Source organism: Hirundo rustica, chromosome 2 (assembly GCF_015227805.2).
Source record: "Hirundo rustica isolate bHirRus1 chromosome 2, bHirRus1.pri.v3, whole genome shotgun sequence".
In the NCBI taxonomy this organism is placed as follows: Eukaryota; Metazoa; Chordata; class Aves; order Passeriformes; family Hirundinidae; genus Hirundo; species Hirundo rustica.
This window is the reverse complement of record NC_053451.1, coordinates 87,309,041-87,329,674: the sequence shown is the minus strand read 5'-3', so window position 1 is coordinate 87,329,674 and position 20,634 is coordinate 87,309,041. Positions and strand designations below refer to the sequence as shown.

Below are 20,634 nucleotides of genomic sequence, written 5' to 3'. Positions count from 1 at the left end.
GCCCCGGGGCATTTCAGCAGGTGTTTCATTTGAATAGGAACAGGCTGCTGATTGAGCAGTCCTTTGAGGGTCATACCAGAATAAATCATTTTATCGTATGCACTATTCTGTATTGTAGAAACAGCAGAAGCAAACTTTTCCAATTAAGTTGACTGTAATATAACATTTTCCATTCGATTTCATAGTCTGTTCCTAAGCAATTGTTGCAGGGTGAGGAGAGGGACAGAGGAAAGCAGGAAAGCAAGTTGCTTTAAAAAAAGAATCTTAAGAATCTTGCAGAAAGGTTAGTTTTCCAGCAAATGAGAGGAAAATGCACAGTACATAGAAAAAAAAAAAAAAAAAAAAAGCATTTTAAAAGGTGAATAAGTATTTAATTTCATTTCATTTCCTCAGCAGTGTAGTAAGTCATTTGTAGTGAAGGCTTTTGCTGCAAACACTTGTAGAATGGTCATGGGAGAGTGACCATGATTGCAAAAGGTAGACTGATGCCTGGTTAAACCAGATCTTTACAGCAGGTGTTAGTGTTACAGCATGTTAGTGAACTGAAGCCATTTACTTTAAGAAAGAAGATACTTTTAAGTCAAACCCTAGGCTTAAATATGGTTTTAATTCTTTAGTGTTTGGTGGCGCCATTTGCCGAATGTATCGTTTCCCAACCACTGATGGAAACCACTTGAGAATCTTGGAGCAGATGGCAGAGAGCATCCTGTCACTGCACATCCCTAGACAATTTGTGAAGCTCCTTCTGGAAGAAGATGCAGCAAGGTGAGTGTTGGGATGGTTTACATGTGCAGAAATACAGCAGTGATGTAATTGTTATGAAGTTACAAAGGCATAAATATATCTGTGTTAATGCACTGGCTACTCAGTGAAGTTTGAGGCCTTGGCCATGAAATGTGACTGTTCAGAGGCTCTTGCTAAAGCCATGCGGAGATCAGTGGATGCTTGTTGTAGACAGGTACAGATTAATAACAGCCCAGGTGATTTTTAATATGACCTTGTATATGTACACTGGGTGGTGTGGCTCAAAGGTAAATAGGCCTTTGTGTAATTACTGAGAAAGGCTCCCTTGTCTCTGTTAAGTTGAGGTGACCCTCAATAATGTGCACAATCACACTTTGTATTCATAGAGTCACTCCGAATTGACCAAGTGCTCTGTTCTCCATTCTCGGTGCTGCAGCCCAGAGGAATGACAGACAGCTACACAAGCACAGCTGTTTCTGTCTCCACATCCTGGTGACTTTTAAAATGTCCTTGGACATCCTGCTGTCTCTTAGATAAAAGGAAACATCTCACTGGGGGGTGCTATATTTTGACTGCCTCATTATTTATGGCATATTTACCTTCCTTGCTGTCTTGGCCCTATGGGACAAACAAATAAACTCGAGGTGTTAAGCTGTGAATTTACTTTAGCAAGACCAGGGCTCAGATGCATGGCTGGTATTGAGCAGGGAGTTTGATGAGGTAACTGTAATAGCATCTTATGCAGAGAGCAAGTTTTAAGATGAAACTGGAAGTGTCTTTATCTAGGTCACTGATAAATATACATTGCTCAGTTGCCTGTTGGCAAATCAATCTGATGTTTTTCTTGGAAATTTAGTTCTTTTTGATAATATCCTAAGCACCGTGGAGTGGGAATTGCTCTGTGAAATGCTGTCTTAAATTATACACAGACAATTGGTTAAAACTGTGGAATTAGGGATGTTGAGAGAACTGCAAAAAGAGCTGCTGGATCCTTTTGACAGATGATTGTTCTACCGTTTCTGGGGTAATGTGCTCTTGAATTTTGTCAGGTGTTGACTTGTTTACTTTTTCCCCTTCTTCCTTTATTCCAAATAATACACTAATTCAAGAAGACAGTAATACAAACATGACATGAAATACACTGAGTGTTTTCTCAGCAGCACTGCTGGGGAACAGTATGTAACACAGGATTGCCATGTGTGATTGGAAACCTGGCAGTCAGGGTACGCGGGAAAAGCCAGGGGGTTTCATGTTCATATCTGGGGATGTCCAGTCCTCCTTTATTCTACACTGAGTGCCCCAAATCCTGGATCTCAGATGAAGATTTTGTTGGCTCATCTTCAGTCTCTCCAAACCCTTAATGCTTAATACTTAATGCTTGTAGTCTCCAAACCCTTAACGCTTACAGGTCTTAGGCTCTCCCTGGCCTTGCAAACTGTGGTGTACATACCTTACCAGTGTACATACTTCTTGTACCTAACATCAGATAGGTGACAATATCCCACCTAACCTCTCTCACAGTTCTTAATTAGTTTAAGAGCCGCCACAGTTCAGTAAAGTGTCCTTAAAAGGTCCTCATTGTCCCAAGTTACCTGACATGATGACAGTTCCCATCATTTACCAATCCTCAAATAGTTTGAGAGCTGCTGCAGAAAGGTGGGAAGCTTTGCTTATGACCAACACCTGAGGCTCCTGGGGGGAGTACAGTGTATTCTGCCTGTGAGGAAGCAATTTTCCTGAGAGCAGTGCTTAACCTGTGCTCTGAGATGTACTTTGGGATGTGTGTTTGGAAGCTTTTCCAGTTGGGTGAGTAGCTCAGGCACGATAAATTGAGAGCGTGTCAGTTGGGGATGGTGCTCCATTGATACGATGTGAAACTCATTCTTGGTCAAGCGGACTATGGACATAAACACCTCTTTCCCTCCCTCCCTCTCCATTTTCTTTTCTTTCCCCAGGGTTTGTGAACTAGAAGAATTGGGAGAACTCTCTCCTTGTTGGGAAAGCCTTCGCCGACAAATAGTTACACAGTACCAAACAATTATTTTAACTTACCAGGAAAATCTAACTGACCTGCACCAGTATAAAGGTGATTTTTTAAAATATAAAAGCGTGATTCTTCTCTGCTGGGATTGTTAGTGCTTCTTGGAAATTGGGAACACAGAATGCTTCATGATGAGTAAACAATGCTTTTATATTTCTTGTCTTTATTAATATTTATTGTGAGAATATTTGTCTGTTCTATTTCTTCTCTTATTTTAATCTGAAAGTAGAGGACAAGTGTGAGCAGTAACAGAAAGCTTTTGTATTGTTTTTTTTCTTTTTAATTTTCTCTGATTTACTTTCAACACATAGCAAATGATGAATGAAGCTTCTTGAATGTTTTATCATAGCCACAAGGAGAAGGGTCTTATGCTTACTTTTGCCTTGCATTTCTCAGGTCCTTCATTTAAAGCCAGTAGCTTGAAAGCTGATAAAAAATTGGAATTTGTTCCTACAAATCTACATATACAGAGGATGAGAGTCCAGGATGATGGAGGATCAGGTATTAGTTTCTCTTTCTTCATTTATCTTGTTATTTTTCTCTCCACTTTTTAAAAATTTTCGTCCTCAACCATACAGCCAAGTTTCTACAAAGTACTGTAATACTTGGCATTTTGGCTGCACCTTGTGTTCTCAGATTCTAAATCTCTTGACAAAAGAAGAGATGTAAGTATAATTCTTGCTGTTCTACAGGTGGCAAAACTAGCTCCTGGAATTAAGTGAACTCTAGGTGGCACAAGTTAGCCTTTGTACTAGAGCTGGGTTAAACTGCTGTGTCCCTTCCAGACATTTTGAATTGCAGTAGAATAAAAAAGGTTCTGACTGTTGTTTCTTGTTAAGCTTGTGTGCTTTTTCTCCAATCAACATGTATGGTTATGCAAAATCATGTTTTTTCACATCAGGCTTGTTTCATCATAAATAACCTGGGTTTTCCCTTCTTTTAACAGTAATTCCCTGTGACCATGGACACACACTTGTGTCACATGTCCATGTGAGGGATTCCAGTAGTGGCAAGCTTTGTATACAGACCAGTGTTCAAGACTTCTTTTTCACTGTCAGTCTTCTAGATTAAGAAACACGGGACCTGCATTCGCATATGGGTCTTTCACCTGAAAAAGTGTTTGATGGATTTCCAGGGCTGCTAGAAAACTCGGTTTTCCATGTCTTTCAAACCATGTAAAAGTTTTCCAGAAATTATTTTCAGAAAATTTTTTGAACTTACACAATTGTTTGTCTGTGTTAAAGATGACGAGTTTTCATTTGTAAGCCCTTTTTGTCCATCCCAGATCAGAACTACGACATAGTCACCATAGGAGCACCAGCAGCTCATTGTCAAGGCTTTAAATCAGGTGGTTTGAGGAAAAAGCTGCATAAATTTGAAGAGGCAAAGAAACAGTAAGTAGAAATACTATTGTGTCAGCTGTTGTTGTGCCTTTTTCTCTTGGTCCATGCTCATTTATTTGGAAAACCATTCCATTCTGGTTTTATTTCACTCAATAATACTACTATACAGTATTTTGTATTGAAGTTTTTTCTGTGGGTTTTTTTTTTCCAAAGGAGAGGGAAAACAGTTCCCTCCTTATATTATTGTATTTACTTGTTTACTGATGGGCTCTTTCTTTCTAAGAGTCTTTTTATGAAAAACTTTAATTTTTCTGAATACTTGTTGATTCATTTAATTTAGCTATTATAAGTGTTGGGTTTGGGTTCTCCCTAATTGTGGGTCAGAACATTTGTCTGCTGAACCTCCTCAGATGCACTACATCATGCTTCAATCCATTATTTTCAGGAGACTTTTCACCCCTCTCATAGCTTCAAGGTCCTATTGCTGAGCTCTCTTTAGTGGGAACCTGCTGTGCCTGATTGGTAAATTCATTGTTGACAAAGTGAGTTTAGTTCTGAAACTATTTCTGGAGGCCTTCATGCATTGCCTAAAGGTTTATGCACAGATTGGATTTCTGAATTTGGCCTCCACCCTACAGGGGGGATACTTGGCCCCATGGTCAAGACCCTCCTGTCTGCAGGGACTTCCAAGTGACCTCTGTAGAAGTATGGATATATGAACTAGAGGAAGGTGCAGAAGCTGGGAAGGTCACATTTGCTAAGATGGACCCACTCCAGTTCCCAGAGAAGGGAGAGTGCTGCAGGGTCTGCATTGCTTCTGCTACTGTATGAAGAATTTAAGACACGAGAGTAGCAGGACAAGGAGCCATTGTAGTCAGGGAAAAGGAGACCTTGGTAATTCCCTTCCAAAGAAAGGATTAGTAGGATTTGGAGCTGATAGGAGGAGGGAATGACGTGGGAATCAACTACAGAATTAGTTTTGGCAGTACAGAAATGAATAGCAGCATCTTGTGAATGTCAGTCAGATATGTACTGATAAAAAGATTGGTGCAAAAATACCTGGTGTAATTATTCAGGCTGACAGAGTGCACTAGAATAGGACTAGAGGAAACTGTGAACTTGGGAACACTGTTATGCCAGGCTCACCCTTTCTGTTCTTTTGATACCACTATTGCTTTTTGAAATAATCTTCTGTCAGCATAGCCACTGAAGTGGTTCTTACTACTGCAATAGCTAATTTCCCATGTGGGTTTGTTCTTTTTCCCCTCACCCAATAATTGATTGGAGAGTTTAATTTCTATGCAGTACTTTTCCTCAAAGCTTTTCAGAACAGTTCCTTCTGGGTCCATGAAAATTGCAGGTTCAAAATCTAAAGAACAACTTTCATTTTAAGTACATCTATGTTATCAAAAAAACCAGTATAGTAGAACTGAGATCCATCACCTCAGTTTCATTGTTACATTCAGTTCCTTCTTTCATTGGCATAACTGTGCTTGGTGCATTCACAGCATCTCCCCAGATCAACTCATGGTCACCTGGCAATCTGTGGTTTTTTTGCTTACAAGTTCATGTACCCACCTTATTGAAAAAATGACTCAAATACGTTTTTTCCCCAGTCATACTTTGTTTTGTTTCTGCTTTTGGTATTTGCTAACAATCTGCTAATTTTATTTTGGTTTTTTGTTTTTGTAGCAGTTATGAGGAGTGTTGGTGAGTTTTCTGTTTCTGAGAGTTCTAAGGAGGGTCTCTGTTCTCTGGGTTGTTTTATTTTCCTTTTCTTTGGCAAAGATCTGGTGTGTTTTAAAGTGTGCAGGGCTTTTTAATGTCAAGCATCACGGCATCCCTAACTGTGCTCTAAGTAATTGTAGCTGCTTTGTAGGACATGATGTGTGAATGAATTTCATTTCATCTGCAATGTTTGTTTGCAATGAACAGCTAGCTTCCTGGCTCTCTCTGATCATAGGAAGTTAAAAAAACTGAAAATCAGAACACAAGGATTTTATATATTTTCCTTTGTTATTTACAATGAAAACTATTTGGAATGAGAAACTCTTCTGCCAGTGATGGAAGATAATGAAGATAATTTTATGTATTTTAAAACCTTAATGGTGACAGATTTGGCGTGGTGTATACTTTTGTAATCCATGTCTTTATTTAAACATTTTTGCATAATATTTTTCCTCATTTTGTGGTGTTCAGTGCTATCAAAATCAGATGTTACTGGATGGTTCAAAAATGCAGAAGTTCTGCTCTAAATTACTCTAATTAAGGTTGAACCCCTAATTCACTGAGACTTTAAGTCTGTGTTACAGTTTGCTGGTATAATACAGTGAGAGCTGTTCATTTGAAAAAGCAATTGCAGGTTGGAAAGTAAGTATATGTGAACTTCACACCATAATTTTTCCCTAGTCATCCTACCAAATGTTTATGATTAAAAATGAAATAATTCTAAATCCAGTCTCAGTATGCTGCATGGCCTTTTCTGCCAGCTATGTCTTTCTGCATGTTAACCACACTGTCGTGGAAAGAAATTGCTCAGAGGAATTGTCACTAACATCACTGGTCACTAGAAAGCACAAGTCAAGTACAGGGAAAGCCCTAAAAGCTGAGAGTAATTTGCTGTATGGCACAGCAGTACTGGGGAGTGGTTGTTCTCTGCCCCACTCGCGTGGGTGACCTGAGCACAAACAAGGAAACTCTTCCGAGAATCATTTCTGAGTTACAGCCTTTGAAATCAGATCCCTCATCTTTCTTTTGTAATGGAACTCAGGCAGACTGGCATTAGGCTTCTCCCTTGCCTTAATATTTGTTAAGAGACGAGAATTGGAATTGTGGCAGGATTTTGAAGTGTGCCCCATGCAACCCTCGTGTCCTACGTCACAGATACGCTGCAGAAACTACCAGCATTGCTCTAAGGGTAGCAGAGGAGTTCCCACTCCTCCGAGGTCGTGCCTGAAAAAGAAACTCCTCTCCATGTAAGCTCTCAGCGTGCCTGTCTCCATTTAACAGCGCTGAGATCCGTGCAAACAGTAGGTTCTTCTGTGCTGTTACTATGCTGAAGCCATTCATGACTGAAAAAAAAAATAAATAAAATTAAGATAATACACAATCGGTGTCCCCTCATGCTTGATGCCATGTCGTGAATGGGCATCACACTTGGCACAGCTGCAGATGATGTGAAGGCCTGGTCTTTGGGTACCTTGCCTACTGGGAAGGAAGAACCCAGCATTTTGCTTGACAAAGGGAGCAGTGTTCAGTTGGTTCCAAATAATTAACTAAGAGCACAGCTCCAGCTTTGAGTAATTTTCAAAGGCAGCTTTTGTGAATGTCTCTTTCAGGTGGGTTGAAATTACCCTTTGGAAGTGCTATTCTTTTTCCAGCAGTTGTAGAGCATCTGTCTTGGATTGGATAAGCAACTTCTGTAGACATCTAAACTTATTCCACTGTCAAATAAGCAGACATAGTGTAGCTGCATTTTCCCCATATAAAGATATATTTGTCCCTAGTTTAGTATATTAAGTGTGTGCTAACAGAAGCTACATGAAGAACATTTTCAGGATTAGCCTGAAAATGCACCTTGATTTTTTACATATCATAAAATTGCTTTTGCTGGTGTAACTTGATTCTGGTCTGCAATAGAGGAAATTATATACTTGCAGAAGTACTTTTTTGTTAATACCACGGTATTTGCATTATGGATCTTGGTGGCATATCTCCGCTGGAAGGAGCACAAATTTTCTTTTCATGATGTTAGTAGATATGTGATAAAACATGTTTGTAAACAAGGCCTCAGTGAAGTATCTGTGTTGTAAGGAGAGGGAGAATGGAGCAAGGTGTCTCTGCAAACAGTGGTTCTGTATCTGATGGCAAAATCTGTCACCCACATTCTCCTCAGCAAAACTGTCCCTCTGGTGTAGAAACTCTGCCCACGGCCCCTTGTTATTAGGGATTAGTAAATCTGCATCTGAATACTTTTAGTAAAGGCAGAGAAATCCCTAGGATCATGTTCCTGCTGTGCAATTGCCCACTGGACTTTCACTGTTGATCACTAGTTTAGGTAAATTTTTGTTGTCTGTCATTAATTCCCCGGCATGCCATTGTAATGTGTGTACCTCTAGATCAATTTCCCCCCTAAAATCAGTCATTCTTTTTCAGCACTTCAACAAGTTCCCAGTCTATAATATACATCCCACAGGACATCGTTAGAGCAAAGGAAATTATTGCACAAATCAACACCCTGAAAACGCAAGTCAGTTACTATGCAGAGAGGCTCTCAAGGGCTGCCAAGGATAGATCAGCCAATGGCCTTGAAAGAACACTTGCCATCCTAGCAGATAAGGTAGGAGGATCATTCATTTCCCTGCTGAAGCCCAGTGTATTTGTTCTTTCTGTACCTTTAGTAGGTTTTCTTGAAACGTCTGTTTTACCTTTTTCAATAGTGTGTTGTAATATGCACAGACCTAAAAAAATTATATCAGCCTTTAAAAGTTCCTATTTTTATTTACGTGTTCTCCCACTTTTGATACTCGTGCTTCGCCTCCTCTTGAAAGTGCAGTGGAGAGCAGTGTCCTCTGATTCCCTCTGTTCATTCATCACATTGCAATAATGTGCATTCTTCACTTTCTTTTATATCCTTTTCTCCATAACCACCTGGGATTTTTTAATTTTCTGAGTCATCTGTCAAGCAGCAGCAACTGTGTGAAAGTTAATGAAACAATTCTGTATTTTTCCACGGGTGAAATAAGGAATAATGGTGACACAGCCTTTGCTTGAATTATAGTGATGTAAACCAGCTATTTCTTGATGTGTGCTAACAAAAAACAGACTGGACCCACAGCTGAACACAATCTTAAAGGGAGAAAAAAACCCAAATATGGTTTTACTGACCTCTTCTGTCCTTGAAGGAGATCTGAAGTTTCTAAACAGCAGCAGTGGCCAATCAGCTTGCCGTAAATTGCCCCAGTGGAAGGGATATGCATACAACTTTGTATAATGGGACCTCATGTAAACGTATTATTTATTATAATACTCATTCTTAATTAGTGCAGTGTATAACTGATCTGTGGGATTTTCTACAACTGGATTATGTGTATATATAACATGTCTTGTTTGTTGTTTTTTTAATAGACACAAGGGCCACATAGTTTTCATATTCATATGGCTTACAGAAATCCTTTAATACAACACAGCTAAATAAGACAGGGAACAAATTGCATTGATTAGAGGGTTATACATTCAGCCCTCCTGTTAAGTCTTGTTATGATTTCGGACAGGATGGTTGGGGTGAAGCCTGATCCTTCTGGTGTGGCAGCTGTTGTGTGGGGTATAAAAATAATTTAATATAGATTATAGTGAGTTGGAAGGGACTGCTTAGGATTATCCTGGTCCTGCACTCCCAGACTCACACCATGTGCCTGAGAGCATTGTCCAAACACTTCCTGGGCTCTGTCAGGCTTGGTGCTGTGACCACTTCCCTGGGGAGCTTCCTAGTGGTTCCAGTGCTCAAACACTGCACATATGTCTGCACCTTGGTGTAAGCTGAAGTGCAAACAAAGATGAATCGCACATGCCTTAGTGACATTTTCAACAATTGCAAGTCTAATATAGTAGTCCAGACTTTGGAAGTGTATCATTTGTGGTTTGGGATTCTATACTATTTTTAAGGTCATTCTGTATAAAGGTATTCAATAGGTGCCTTAAAGCTATAGTGTCTTTTACAGAATACTACTTCTTTTTTCTTTCTTAAAAAGAAAAATACACTATAGATTATGTATGGAATAATGAAAAGTTTTCAAAATGTTGGCATTTATTGCTTTTTAGACCCGGCAACTTGTCACAGTCTGTGACTGCAAGCTGTTGGCAAATTCAATACATGGACTGAATGCTGCAAGGCCAGACTATATAGCTTCAAAAGCATCTCCAACCTCTGGAGAAGGGGAACAAGTGATGCTGAGGAATGATCAGGATACACTTGTGGCCAGATGGACAGGGAGAAACAGCAGATCTTCTCTGCAGGTGGACTGGCATGAAGAGGAATGGGTATGCTTGCTTAGTGGAGTGATGAATCCTTTGTTCTTTTTACTTTCTTTTTTAATAAGCTCTGTAGCTGCTCAACAGATATGCATAGGATGAGTACGCAGGAGTTACTGGTCAGCTGGCAAAGATGTTGTCTCTATCCTGCAGGCAGTTACTTCGTGGCATGGGAATACAAGCAGACTCTAATAAATATTTCTGGGTCTCCTAAACAGTGGAAATTGTTACACTAGGTGCATAACATTTTTAAGGTGAGATCCAAGGTAAAGTAAATAGCTTTTAAAGTGAAAAACTGCCCATACTACAATGGGCTTTTGCATTCTCCCAAATGAAGTGAGTTTTGTGGGTGCTAGCTATGCAATTTAACCTTCCTCTTGTAAAAATTCTCCTGTAACCAGTTAGAACTTGCAGTTTTTCACTGTTTTGATTATGAACAGCAATTTAAAACTGTTTGCACAAAGTATTTTTAAATGGTTTTTCCCTACCACACTGTCAGTCAAAATAAGATTTGAACTGTGTAAATTCTGTCATTGTGTTAAATAAATAGAAGTTAACTAAATCTCACAAATAGTCAAGATTAATTAAAGCAATTATTAATATTGTGAAGTACCAATTTTTAAAAGTGATTCAATTCATTTTGGAAATGGATCCTTGCTAGTTGTAATTATTTTGGCATACTGTGACTTACAGTCAAAGTCATAGTAATAGGATACAAATAAAGCTAATTCAGTATTTAGACACTAATGCAGTAATTTTTTCTGTTGTTCACTGAGTTACAGAGAAAAAAAAGATGTGTGATTGTATACAATTATTATGTCAAACACAAATTTCAAGAGTAAACAATAGTGCCAGCTAGAAATTGGAAGAGTAGTGCAGGAAGAGGAACTTAAAATCGTTTGGCAAACTTACACAGAAAATAGCTTTGCCATTTACCACCCAAAACATGTCACTACATATTGTTGACATCCTGGTATACGTTAGTTATATATCCATAATTCGTGCGTGCACACATGCAACCACAATAGCCCAGAGGAAACTTTGCAGAGGAATTGTGACAAGAATCACAGGAGGAAATAGGTCACCAAGGGATTTGTTACCCAATGTCTCTATTGGTTTTAAACTGAGAAAGAAATGTTTTCTTTTAAGGAGAAAGTTTGGTTGAATGTTGACAAAAGTCTGGAGTGTATCATACAGAGAGTGGACAAACTTCTCCAGAAGGAGCGCCTGCAAAGTGACAGCTGTGAGGACGTTTTCCAGTGTGACGTCAGCAGTACTAGTAAGAAAGGTAATCGGGACAGTCGTGCCTACTGGATAAATCCAGAAGATTTAAATGAGACCTCATCATCCTCACCATCTTCATCATCCTCACCACCATCTTCATCCGCACCATCCTGTGCATGCCATTCTCTCCAGACAAGTGCGTATGCCAGACACTGCTTCTCCCTGCTGCTCTCTTCCTGTGTGCTGGCATCGTTCCTAAGCCTCCCTTACAGCCCTCCATGTGTTCTTAGCTCCGTGGTGGTGTTAAGCAGTGATGTCAGGCAGAAAGAGCTGTTGGTGTCCTGGGAGCTGCTAAGCCCATTACTTATTTTGAAATCCTGGGCCCACTGAAATCATTGCCAAATCCATTGATGGCAACGGCACTTGGCTTTCGCTCTGTTTTAAGTTGGTAAAACAGTTGTATGGGTTATCACATGACAGACACCACCTCTGGTAGCTCTCCTGTTGGCTTCAGCTTCTTTGCAAAAATCAAAGCTTTTTACAGGTAAATAAAACATGAGAGAAGTGCAGGCACTAATTACAAACTGATAGTCCCAGCTGGATTACTAAAGCATGAGAGAGGACCCCAAGCAGTCCCATTAGACTGAGCTGAATGTAAATGAACCTAACAGAGTTCAAAGCAAATTTTAACCCAAATTGTGGTGCTGAGGCACTCAATTATTTTGACTTCTTGTAGCTGAAATGTAGGAATTGACAGTGCAAGCTCTTAGTTGAATAATCGATTCAAAATTTAAGCTCATGTGGGTGCCGTATTGAAACCAGTGTAAAGTTGTGAGCATGTGAATGAAATATATCCTTATCAGTCTAGACTGACAGTTTGGCAGCTGTGCATTAAATTTCAGAATTTTTAAAATTTACTTATGTACTTACTTGACTTATTCTCACATGTGGTCACTCTGATTTGGCCACTTAGTAGTGCAGATGGGCGAAGTGAAGCTCTAAAAAGACTGATCTGTGTTCTCATTTCCTTTGTCCTGTTCTGTCTTATCATTTGATGGCCCTTTGTCCCTTATGTCTGTCTGTGACTTCATGTCCATCACATTGTTAGTGTTGCAGTGGAAGGCAGTGCCTTAAAAAAAGAAAGGCAAAAAGGAAGTGAAAAGAAATGTTAAAATATTTTTTTGTGTAGCTTTGCATGTTACCTGTGGGTTATTTAGTATCTTAGACAACCGTGTTTCTTCTAGATTAGACTGAGACTTTTGTGTATTATTAAAAAATAGGTGAGTAGGTTCTTGTTTCATTAATCTTTGATTAGATTTCTTCTGCTGGTTTGGTAACTATAAATGGTTTTGTTTGCTAGCTAGCTTACATGAAGTTTTATATGTATTTACATGTAAGTTTAATCAGTAACCTTCAATGCACATTCACATAATTTATTAAATGTTGTGGATTTTTTAATATTAAAAATTCACAGGAAAAATCTGTGATGAGTGATATCAGAAGCTTTTTCCAAGACAATTTGATGCTGAGAACATCAAATTGAGCAATATTTTTCTACCATATTCAATGGATCTTTTAGTTCTACTCTGGATCTCTACCCTTACACCACGTAAAAGTGGAATTGGCTGCATGGACCTACCAAAGATTTTGTTAGCGCAAAGAATTTCTGTAAATTTTCCCTGCTGTCCCTCCAAAATAGGGAAAAAATAGTCTTTCTATTTAACCGAGAGAACCTGGGGCAGAATTGAAGGACAAAGAAGATCCTTTCTCTAAGTTCAGAATCACAACATTTTTATTGTTGTGTATTCAAAGAATTAATGTTTTTCTTGTTAGTAATTCTGTGTTTTGAATAGAGGATCAGAGAGCAGGCAGAAATTACTTTGAAAGCAATATAAAAACCAGCCAAACCAGATATTTCTACAATTGGCAAGAGAGAAACTACAATTTTATTGAAGGACTTTAGAGGATCTCTCTAGAAATGAATGTTTGTGAAAGAAAATACTACCTGAAATAGTAAAAGGGAAACTTAAAATAAATAAATTTTAAAGGTACTTAGGTTATGGCTTAGATATTCATTACTAAAATCGCATGGGGACATATAGTTTCTTTAGTGAACATGATGAATTTTAATTTACTGAGAGGTTTGTTCTGATTACCTAGCTGAGATGATTGTCCTGATGCACACTATTGAACTTTATATTTTCTGTTGTTATGTTCAGATTTATAATTGATTGACTAGTGAATCTAGGTATAAACAACAGAAGCTTAAATCCCATTTGCTTAGTTCATTAGTGCAGGACTTGCTATAAGAGGGCATATGTTATTTTTTTACTGTTAGCATTGACCTCTAGTTTATTTTCATCTGACAGCTTGATCCTCCCACTGAAGTGTATATGGAACACTCACAGTCTTCACTGATGGGGTTTCAGCCCTTAATACACATTCTAATGTTTCTGTTAATTATCTCAGAAATGTGTAAGGGAATTTTGACAAAGGTAGCATAGTACTGTATTTTTATTACTCTTGCGTTGTGGGTGCCCTTAATGTCATTTTTTGTTAAGTGCATTGAAGTTACTGCTGGTCTTTTGCTCTTCTGTTTATCAGCCTTACTGCCAGCTTAATCTGTAATTGCAGTAAGCCAGTGGTTCTCAAATTGTGCCCTGTGGATCACAGTGTACTGACAGTGCTGGTAATCCACAGCGAGCCTCTGAGCTAGCAGGCGCTGGCTTTGCTCCAAGTGCCCATCCAGGTGTTCCTCTAATCACAACAATGGAGTGGAGGAGACAGCCAGTGCCCTCAATGCCTGTGGGCAGCAAAGTATTTCTGCTGAGCTCCTCTTCACTCCGTGAAAATGCTTGAGAGCCCCGGCACTGAGCATTTGAGTTGCTTGTATTTAGACTGTGTTGCTGCTCCTTAATCATGCATGTTGCCCCTCCATTTCTGTGCAGATTGCAGCCCTACTCCGGAAGAATCTGCCCCAGGTACGTCATTCATGGCTTCTGCTTCTTCTGAAAACTGCAGGGGTTTGTTCATAGTTTACTGAGCAAGTGCCTTGCTTTAAGATGGACCATTTTGAAATGGCAGTGCTTTACAACACCACGTGAGTTACCTAAGCTGTTGAGAAGTTATTATTTCCTGAGAGTGCAGGGGGTATCTGGTCATTTTACGGGTCTGGTTACAGGAGAGAGCTTGTTCAGGGCCTCTTTGGTTTCTCCAGCTGATGTGTTTTAGCAAACTGAGGTAGGTCACAATGGTTTGAGGCCTGTTTCAAATGTCATTGAAGTCTGTGAGAGTCTCACATTTCACGGGCTGTTGAGCTGGTCTTTCTGAATGAGAAGTCAGGCAGAATATGGAGGAGTCAACGAGGCTGATGGAAAATCCCTGTTGTGGGTGCACACCATGTAGTATTGGGGATTGCAAGTTTCATGTTTCAGGATACAGAATTTAGGAGTCTCATCCCAGTGTTAGCCTTCTTTCTTCTGTCCTTATCCCTCTCTACTTAATATGAAGAGATTAAAATATCTTTTCAAAGCTTTGGAGGACAGCTGTTTTAATAATCCTTTTATTGCTCTGGAGAAGAAAGACCCTTAGGGCGAACAATGCAAGAACTTTTCCCACCTGATGTTACATCCTACAAGCTTTATGTATTTGGTTCTCTTAATAAGACATTATTTTTTAATGAAATATTCAGTAGCATGTCAGCAGAAGTTCACTATGTGAATTCATTGGCCTTCCCAACACCCATACCTTGTTCCAACCTAATTTGAGACTGGAAGTGCAATTCATTTTATTCCTGTTTACTGTTAATAACAACTGCAATTGACTAAAAACTAAAAGAACACAGGTTACACCTCTGTGATGTAGGTAGCAAAAATCATTTAGAACTTTGCAGACCGACAAGGGTTTGTTTTTTCATGGCCAGAATTTTAAACCAAGAGAATACACGCACAGAGGACTTCTGCTCACTACCCCAGATGAGTTCCTGCATTGTATGTGAATGTTGGGAGAAAAAACCCTTCCAATAATTGCATTATCTTCACCAGGGCACTTTGTGATTACCAAAGATAATCATATCTCTCAAATGAAGTGCTGTCAGACACACTACAGTTTTAAATCTCCACTGAGTTAGTAACTGTATACATGTGTGTACGTACAGTCAATGAAATGATGATGTGGTGGAAGATGTTTTCAGTTCTTGTTATTCTCATTTGCTTACAGAAAAGCTCTTAAATGCAGTACGAGAAACTGCATTAGTATCACCTGTATTTTGCTATCTAAGTGTTCACAAAGCCATGTTATGGCATCTGACTAATTTTGAGATAAAATATTTAACAGAATTTAAAAGACAGGCTGTGATTCCTTGCCTGCTCTTTTGATGTTTCCTGCTTTTTTTTAAGGCAATGAAACAGACTCAAACAACTTCCCCTTTGTATATTTGTTAGGTTATCTATCTACCACATAGAACAAAAGCCAAAAGGATAGTTCTGTGAGTCTTGCCAGATATGTTTCTGTTAGCAGAATTCCAGAGTTCCCCTCTTTGGCTGGTTATCAAAGGAACATTTATTATTTATTACTGACTCTTAGTTCTGCCTTTGAGTCAAAATCCCAAGCAATTTCCTTTCAGGGGCTTTAAGTGTCTCATTCATGGAGGTTTTGGTCTGTATGTTGCCTTGTTCCTACAGCCAGCTGTGTGCTGTTTGTGAGCTCTGGTGCTTTTAAAAAATAAAATATATTGTCCTGCCTTTTAAAAAGGGAAGGACTTGGACAACCCAGTTTCACTTCTGTGCTTCCTGTGCAGGACCTTGAACAGAATCCCTCTGGGTCATCTCTTGTGTATTTCAGTGAAAGAAAGCTCCAAAGTACTTCCAACAATCTGCACGACTCCAACTACTATGTTCAGTATTTCTCGTTATCTAGCCTAAAACCTTTAAAACTGCTCAGGAGACAGGAAACACTTAAAAGAGTACCTATATTAATTTCTCACCTCACACCTTATTACTCAGCTGCAAAGAGGAGATGAGCATCATCTTGCCTCACTGAGGTGCAATAAGGATCAATAAGGTGGTGAGGCAGTTGCATGATACATTTATGAGCCTAGAGATTCAAAAGGCAGGATATTTGGGGGGAATCTCATTGACAGAAATGGCTGAGCAGATGGTCCCTATTTCTGTAATACAATGGACTCCTTACTGTCTGTCCCTGTATGTGCAGTGAAAGGGTTTGTTTGAACACGAACATGCAGATATATACACTTCTGTATATAGATATTCATGTTTCTGTTATGATTTCCAAATCAGCTATTGTACAGCCTGTTGTGTGAGCACAAATTCTGGTAACTTTTGCATGATCTGGAAAGTCATAACAGCTTTACAGAGTAAAATTCTCCATATTTTCCTCATACAATAACCACACTGTATGGTTACTTAATTATTACAAAGCAGGGAGTAACCATCCAGCAAAAATAAAATGAGTTCTACATGTGAATTATCAGCAACTTTGACTTGCAACAGGAAGTTTCTTCTTAATCTGTGTTTGTTTCTAATAAAGTGCTTCCACTGCTGATAGTTTTTTCTTCTTTTAACCAGGTGAATGGAGTGAAGCTCTTTATCCCCTGCTGACCACACTCACTGACTGTGTAGCCATGATGAGCGACAAGGCAAAGAAAGCCATGGTCTTTTTATTAATGCAGGACAGTGCCCCGACAATAGGGCTCTGCCTGAGCCTTCAGTATCGCAGGGATGTTGTCTTCTGCCAGACTGTAAGCAAGAAAATACGCATGATTTGATTTCACTTCCACATTTGGTGGGGTTTCTATGAAATATGAAAGATTACTCTTTTGAGGATTTTTCATATCTCTTCCCAGGCGTGACACTGATTTCCCCTCACAAGCTGTGCTATCCTGTCCTTACTGGTTATTTACAGGCATTTGACAATACATAAATTAGGTCTCCTCTTGGATATACATTCCTTCACTATTGAAAACAAAAATTATTCCAGAACTAGTAAAAATTATTCCAGAACTAGTAAAAATATACTGCTGTGTTCAGAAACAGCCTTCCAGTGCCACTGAGCCAAAGCAGAAGTAAGATGTGAAAGAGGGGGGCAAAAAGGTCTCTGAGTAACAGGTGTACTCCCTCAGTGATCTTTTGCTGTTTTCTGCTTTGAGAAACCCAGCAGGACATATGGTACCTAAGGGTAGAAGTCCAGCTATGGGAAGAGAAATTAGTTTTGTTTCTGAACCTGCTGGCAACTCTTGTGTCAGACACTGACTAGCAAGTGTCTGTACTAAAAAAACTTCCACTGCCCACAGAAAAAAAATTCTTCCGCCCACTTCTGTGGTGTGTCTGCTTTCCTGTGAAATCACTGTCTTGTTCATTGATTTCAAACAGTTTATTTCTTGGACATCATTGGCAGGGCTTTTGTCCCATAATGTAATATCAAAAATGTAAAACAAGTGACAGGATGAGAGGAAATATCCTCAAACTGTGCCAGGAAAAATTTAGATTAGATATTAGGAAAAATTCCTTAATGGAATGGGTTGTTAAGACCTAGAGTGGGCTGCCCAGGAAAGTGGTGGAGTCACCATCCCTGGAGTGTTCAAAAATTTGTGTGGATATGGCAGTTGAGAACATGGTTTAGTGGTGTACATGGTGGTGGTGCTGGGTTGGACTTGGTTATCTTGGAAATGTTTTCCAGCCATAATGATTCTTAGATTCTGTGATCTCACAGAGATAAAATCAGGGAATTTTCCTATATAAAACCTACCTTATAATGCAGATAATTTTAAAGCTCAATCCTTTGAATATGTTTATTCATCATGATCAGAACTTTATTCTCTTCTGTTGAATTCTATAATGAAGTTACACACCTGTGTACATAGTATATGGCCATTGTCTGGGAAATTCCTTTGTTGACAGTGAAGCAAGACTAGTATTAATCTTAGATAATAGTACTGACCTTAGTACTAGATCTTCAGGATTTTGTTCTGAATATCTTGTAACACCAGAGTTTAAATCTACGTAATGCAAACATACTGCATTTTTAAGCTTTCTCAAATGTCGTTTTTGAAAAACAGTAATTTATTCATACCATCAAAGTTCTTGGCCTGGAACTAGCCGTGTTGCTTTTCAGTCTAAAACTAAAACAATTCTCTAAGGAGCAACTTCTGTAATTCATATGTTGTAGACCCTACCACAAGTGATTGTGTTCAGAAAACAAAAAGGTGTGAGATCTTCCCCAGCCCGATTTTGAGACAGCTTGTGAGATGAAGGCAGCGCGCCCTGTATCTGATTTTATGAATGTTTTGCGTTTTCATCGGTTGGTTGTCTTCAGCTGTAAGGAAAGGAAGATGTTTAAGGGAAAAGAGCATCTGTTTGACAGATTTGATTGCACCGCTTATGCACAGTATAATTTTTATTTGGGGCTGAAGAGCCTTTTTTTATTTTGAATCATTTCATTCTTGTCTGTTTCCTCTCTCACAGCTGACGGCTCTCATTTGTGGTTTCATTATCAAGCTGAGGAATTGCCTGCATGATGATGGATTTCTAAGACAACTCTACACCATTGGCTTGCTGGCACAGTTTGAGAGCCTGCTGAGCACTTATGGTAAAGGCACGGGGCCAGGGGGTGGGAATAGCTGTTGAGTCAGCAAATTCTGCATTAAATTTGCTACAGCAGGATCTGGGTGTTTGGGACAATCTGCAGCTCAGCTACAAAATTATTTTGAAAACTAAAATGTAAAACTAGATTATAGCTGAAGTACTTCATTATCTAACAACTTTGAATTTCTTTGCACTTACTTGAATTGCTTCTAAAAGATAAAGTGTACTTCTTTTATAATGGAATGTCAAAGGTTTAAGAAAGACTAAAATGTATCACAGTGGCCTTTGGGTTTTTTTCAGAAAATAATTGGATGAAAGTTCTGGTAAGCTAGGAGAAACTGTGCCCAAAATACAGTTTGTGAATTTTCTTGAAACTTCTGTAGTCTCGCAGCACAATGTGAAACTGAAGAGAGAATATAAAAAGGGAAGGTACTTCACTCAGGAGTGTTTCACTCCTGTGTCCCTAAAGCTGTCTGGGTGCTGGTTAGGGAATGCTTTACCAGACAAATCCAGAATACCGTGTAGCTACTCCAGTGCAAAGGCTATCAGGGCTCTGACAATGCTGAGAAGTACTTATTAGTATCATCTAATTTGGAAAATCAGCACATAAACTACTTAAAAGAACAGTACTCTGGACTGTTCTAGATAACTTGTGTTCTCTAAACTTGCTAAACTCAAAAAATAGGCTATGACATTGTCTGTAGGTCAAGGGGAGGCATGGGCTGCAGCACCACTTCATCTGTGGAACTTCTTCATGGAGGGATGGCCTACTGTCGTCATCAAATTGACAGTGGGAAGTTGTGCGCAACAAGTAATTACAATTCACTTTTTCTTCTTGGATTTAGGTGAGGAGCTGGCAATGCTGGAGGACATGAGTTTGGGAATCATGGACTTGAGGAATGTAACCTTTAAAGTAACTCAGGCTACATCAAATACATCTACTGACATGCTGCCAGTCATCACTGGAAATCGGTAAAACCCAGTAAATATACTTTATTCTTGGTGAGTGGGAACATGCCAAAGAACTGCAGTATTAATGAGCAGAGCAAAATCAGCTACTGCCAGGAAATTGGCAGATCTGATTTGAATGTCCTTGAGGATATAATTTCAACATTACAGGTTGCTGCAGGTTTGGTTTTGAACTAGAATAGATTTTCTGACTGTCAGCAAGCTGTTGGCAGTTCCTTAGAGTCAGTTTTGACTGATGGTTGCTTTTTAATGGTTATATTATGTTCTAGGTGTTATCCCTCTTTAGACAAATAACACACTCTTGAAACGTAGCTTTTTGATCTGATGTCTAACAGCTCTTTGTTTCTTTTCAGCGATGGATTTAACGTGAGGATCCCTCTGCCAAGCGCCTTGTTTGATTTGTTGCCACGCGAGATTCAAAGTGGAATGTTACTGAGGGTTCAGCCTGTTCTTTTCAATGTGGGGATCAATGAGCAGCAAACCCTAGCAGAGAAGTAGGTGTCCAGCCAGGCAAGCTCAGCCTTACTGGCAGTCCAGCAATGGAAGTGCGCTGATGTGGAATTGCACCCTTGCATAACTAACAGTAACTCAGCTTCTCCAATACACGAACATGGGAGCACTGTTCTAAATGAATCTGCCAAATGCCAAACAAAAGGAGGTCCTTTTGTATGGGCCATGTAGC

At 39.2% G+C, this 20,634-nt stretch overlaps 1 protein-coding gene across 13 annotated transcripts in view; it reads left to right on the top strand.

The window, feature by feature from the left end:
• Positions 1-20,634, top strand: part of INPP4A (inositol polyphosphate-4-phosphatase type I A) — a 111,813-nt gene that overhangs the window by 72,724 nt on the left and 18,455 nt on the right. For 4 of the 13 annotated variants that reach the window (XM_058419489.1, XM_058419487.1, XM_040056623.2 and 1 more), the window contains 13 exons: positions 618-765; positions 2,700-2,830; positions 3,182-3,286; positions 4,071-4,179; positions 5,821-5,838; positions 8,284-8,467; positions 9,949-10,167; positions 11,308-11,578; positions 14,331-14,363; positions 16,968-17,140; positions 18,864-18,987; positions 19,829-19,955; positions 20,306-20,446. In XM_058419489.1, coding sequence (XP_058275472.1) covers positions 618-765; positions 2,700-2,830; positions 3,182-3,286; positions 4,071-4,179; positions 5,821-5,838; positions 8,284-8,467; positions 9,949-10,167; positions 11,308-11,578; positions 14,331-14,363; positions 16,968-17,140; positions 18,864-18,987; positions 19,829-19,955; positions 20,306-20,446 — 1,783 coding nt within the window. The remainder of the gene's footprint in view (positions 1-617; positions 766-2,699; positions 2,831-3,181; positions 3,287-4,070; positions 4,180-5,820; positions 5,839-8,283; positions 8,468-9,948; positions 10,168-11,307; positions 11,579-14,330; positions 14,364-16,967; positions 17,141-18,863; positions 18,988-19,828; positions 19,956-20,305; positions 20,447-20,634) is intronic. The other 9 variants (XM_040056636.1, XM_040056633.2, XM_040056632.2 and 6 more) reach the window with 5 other exon arrangements.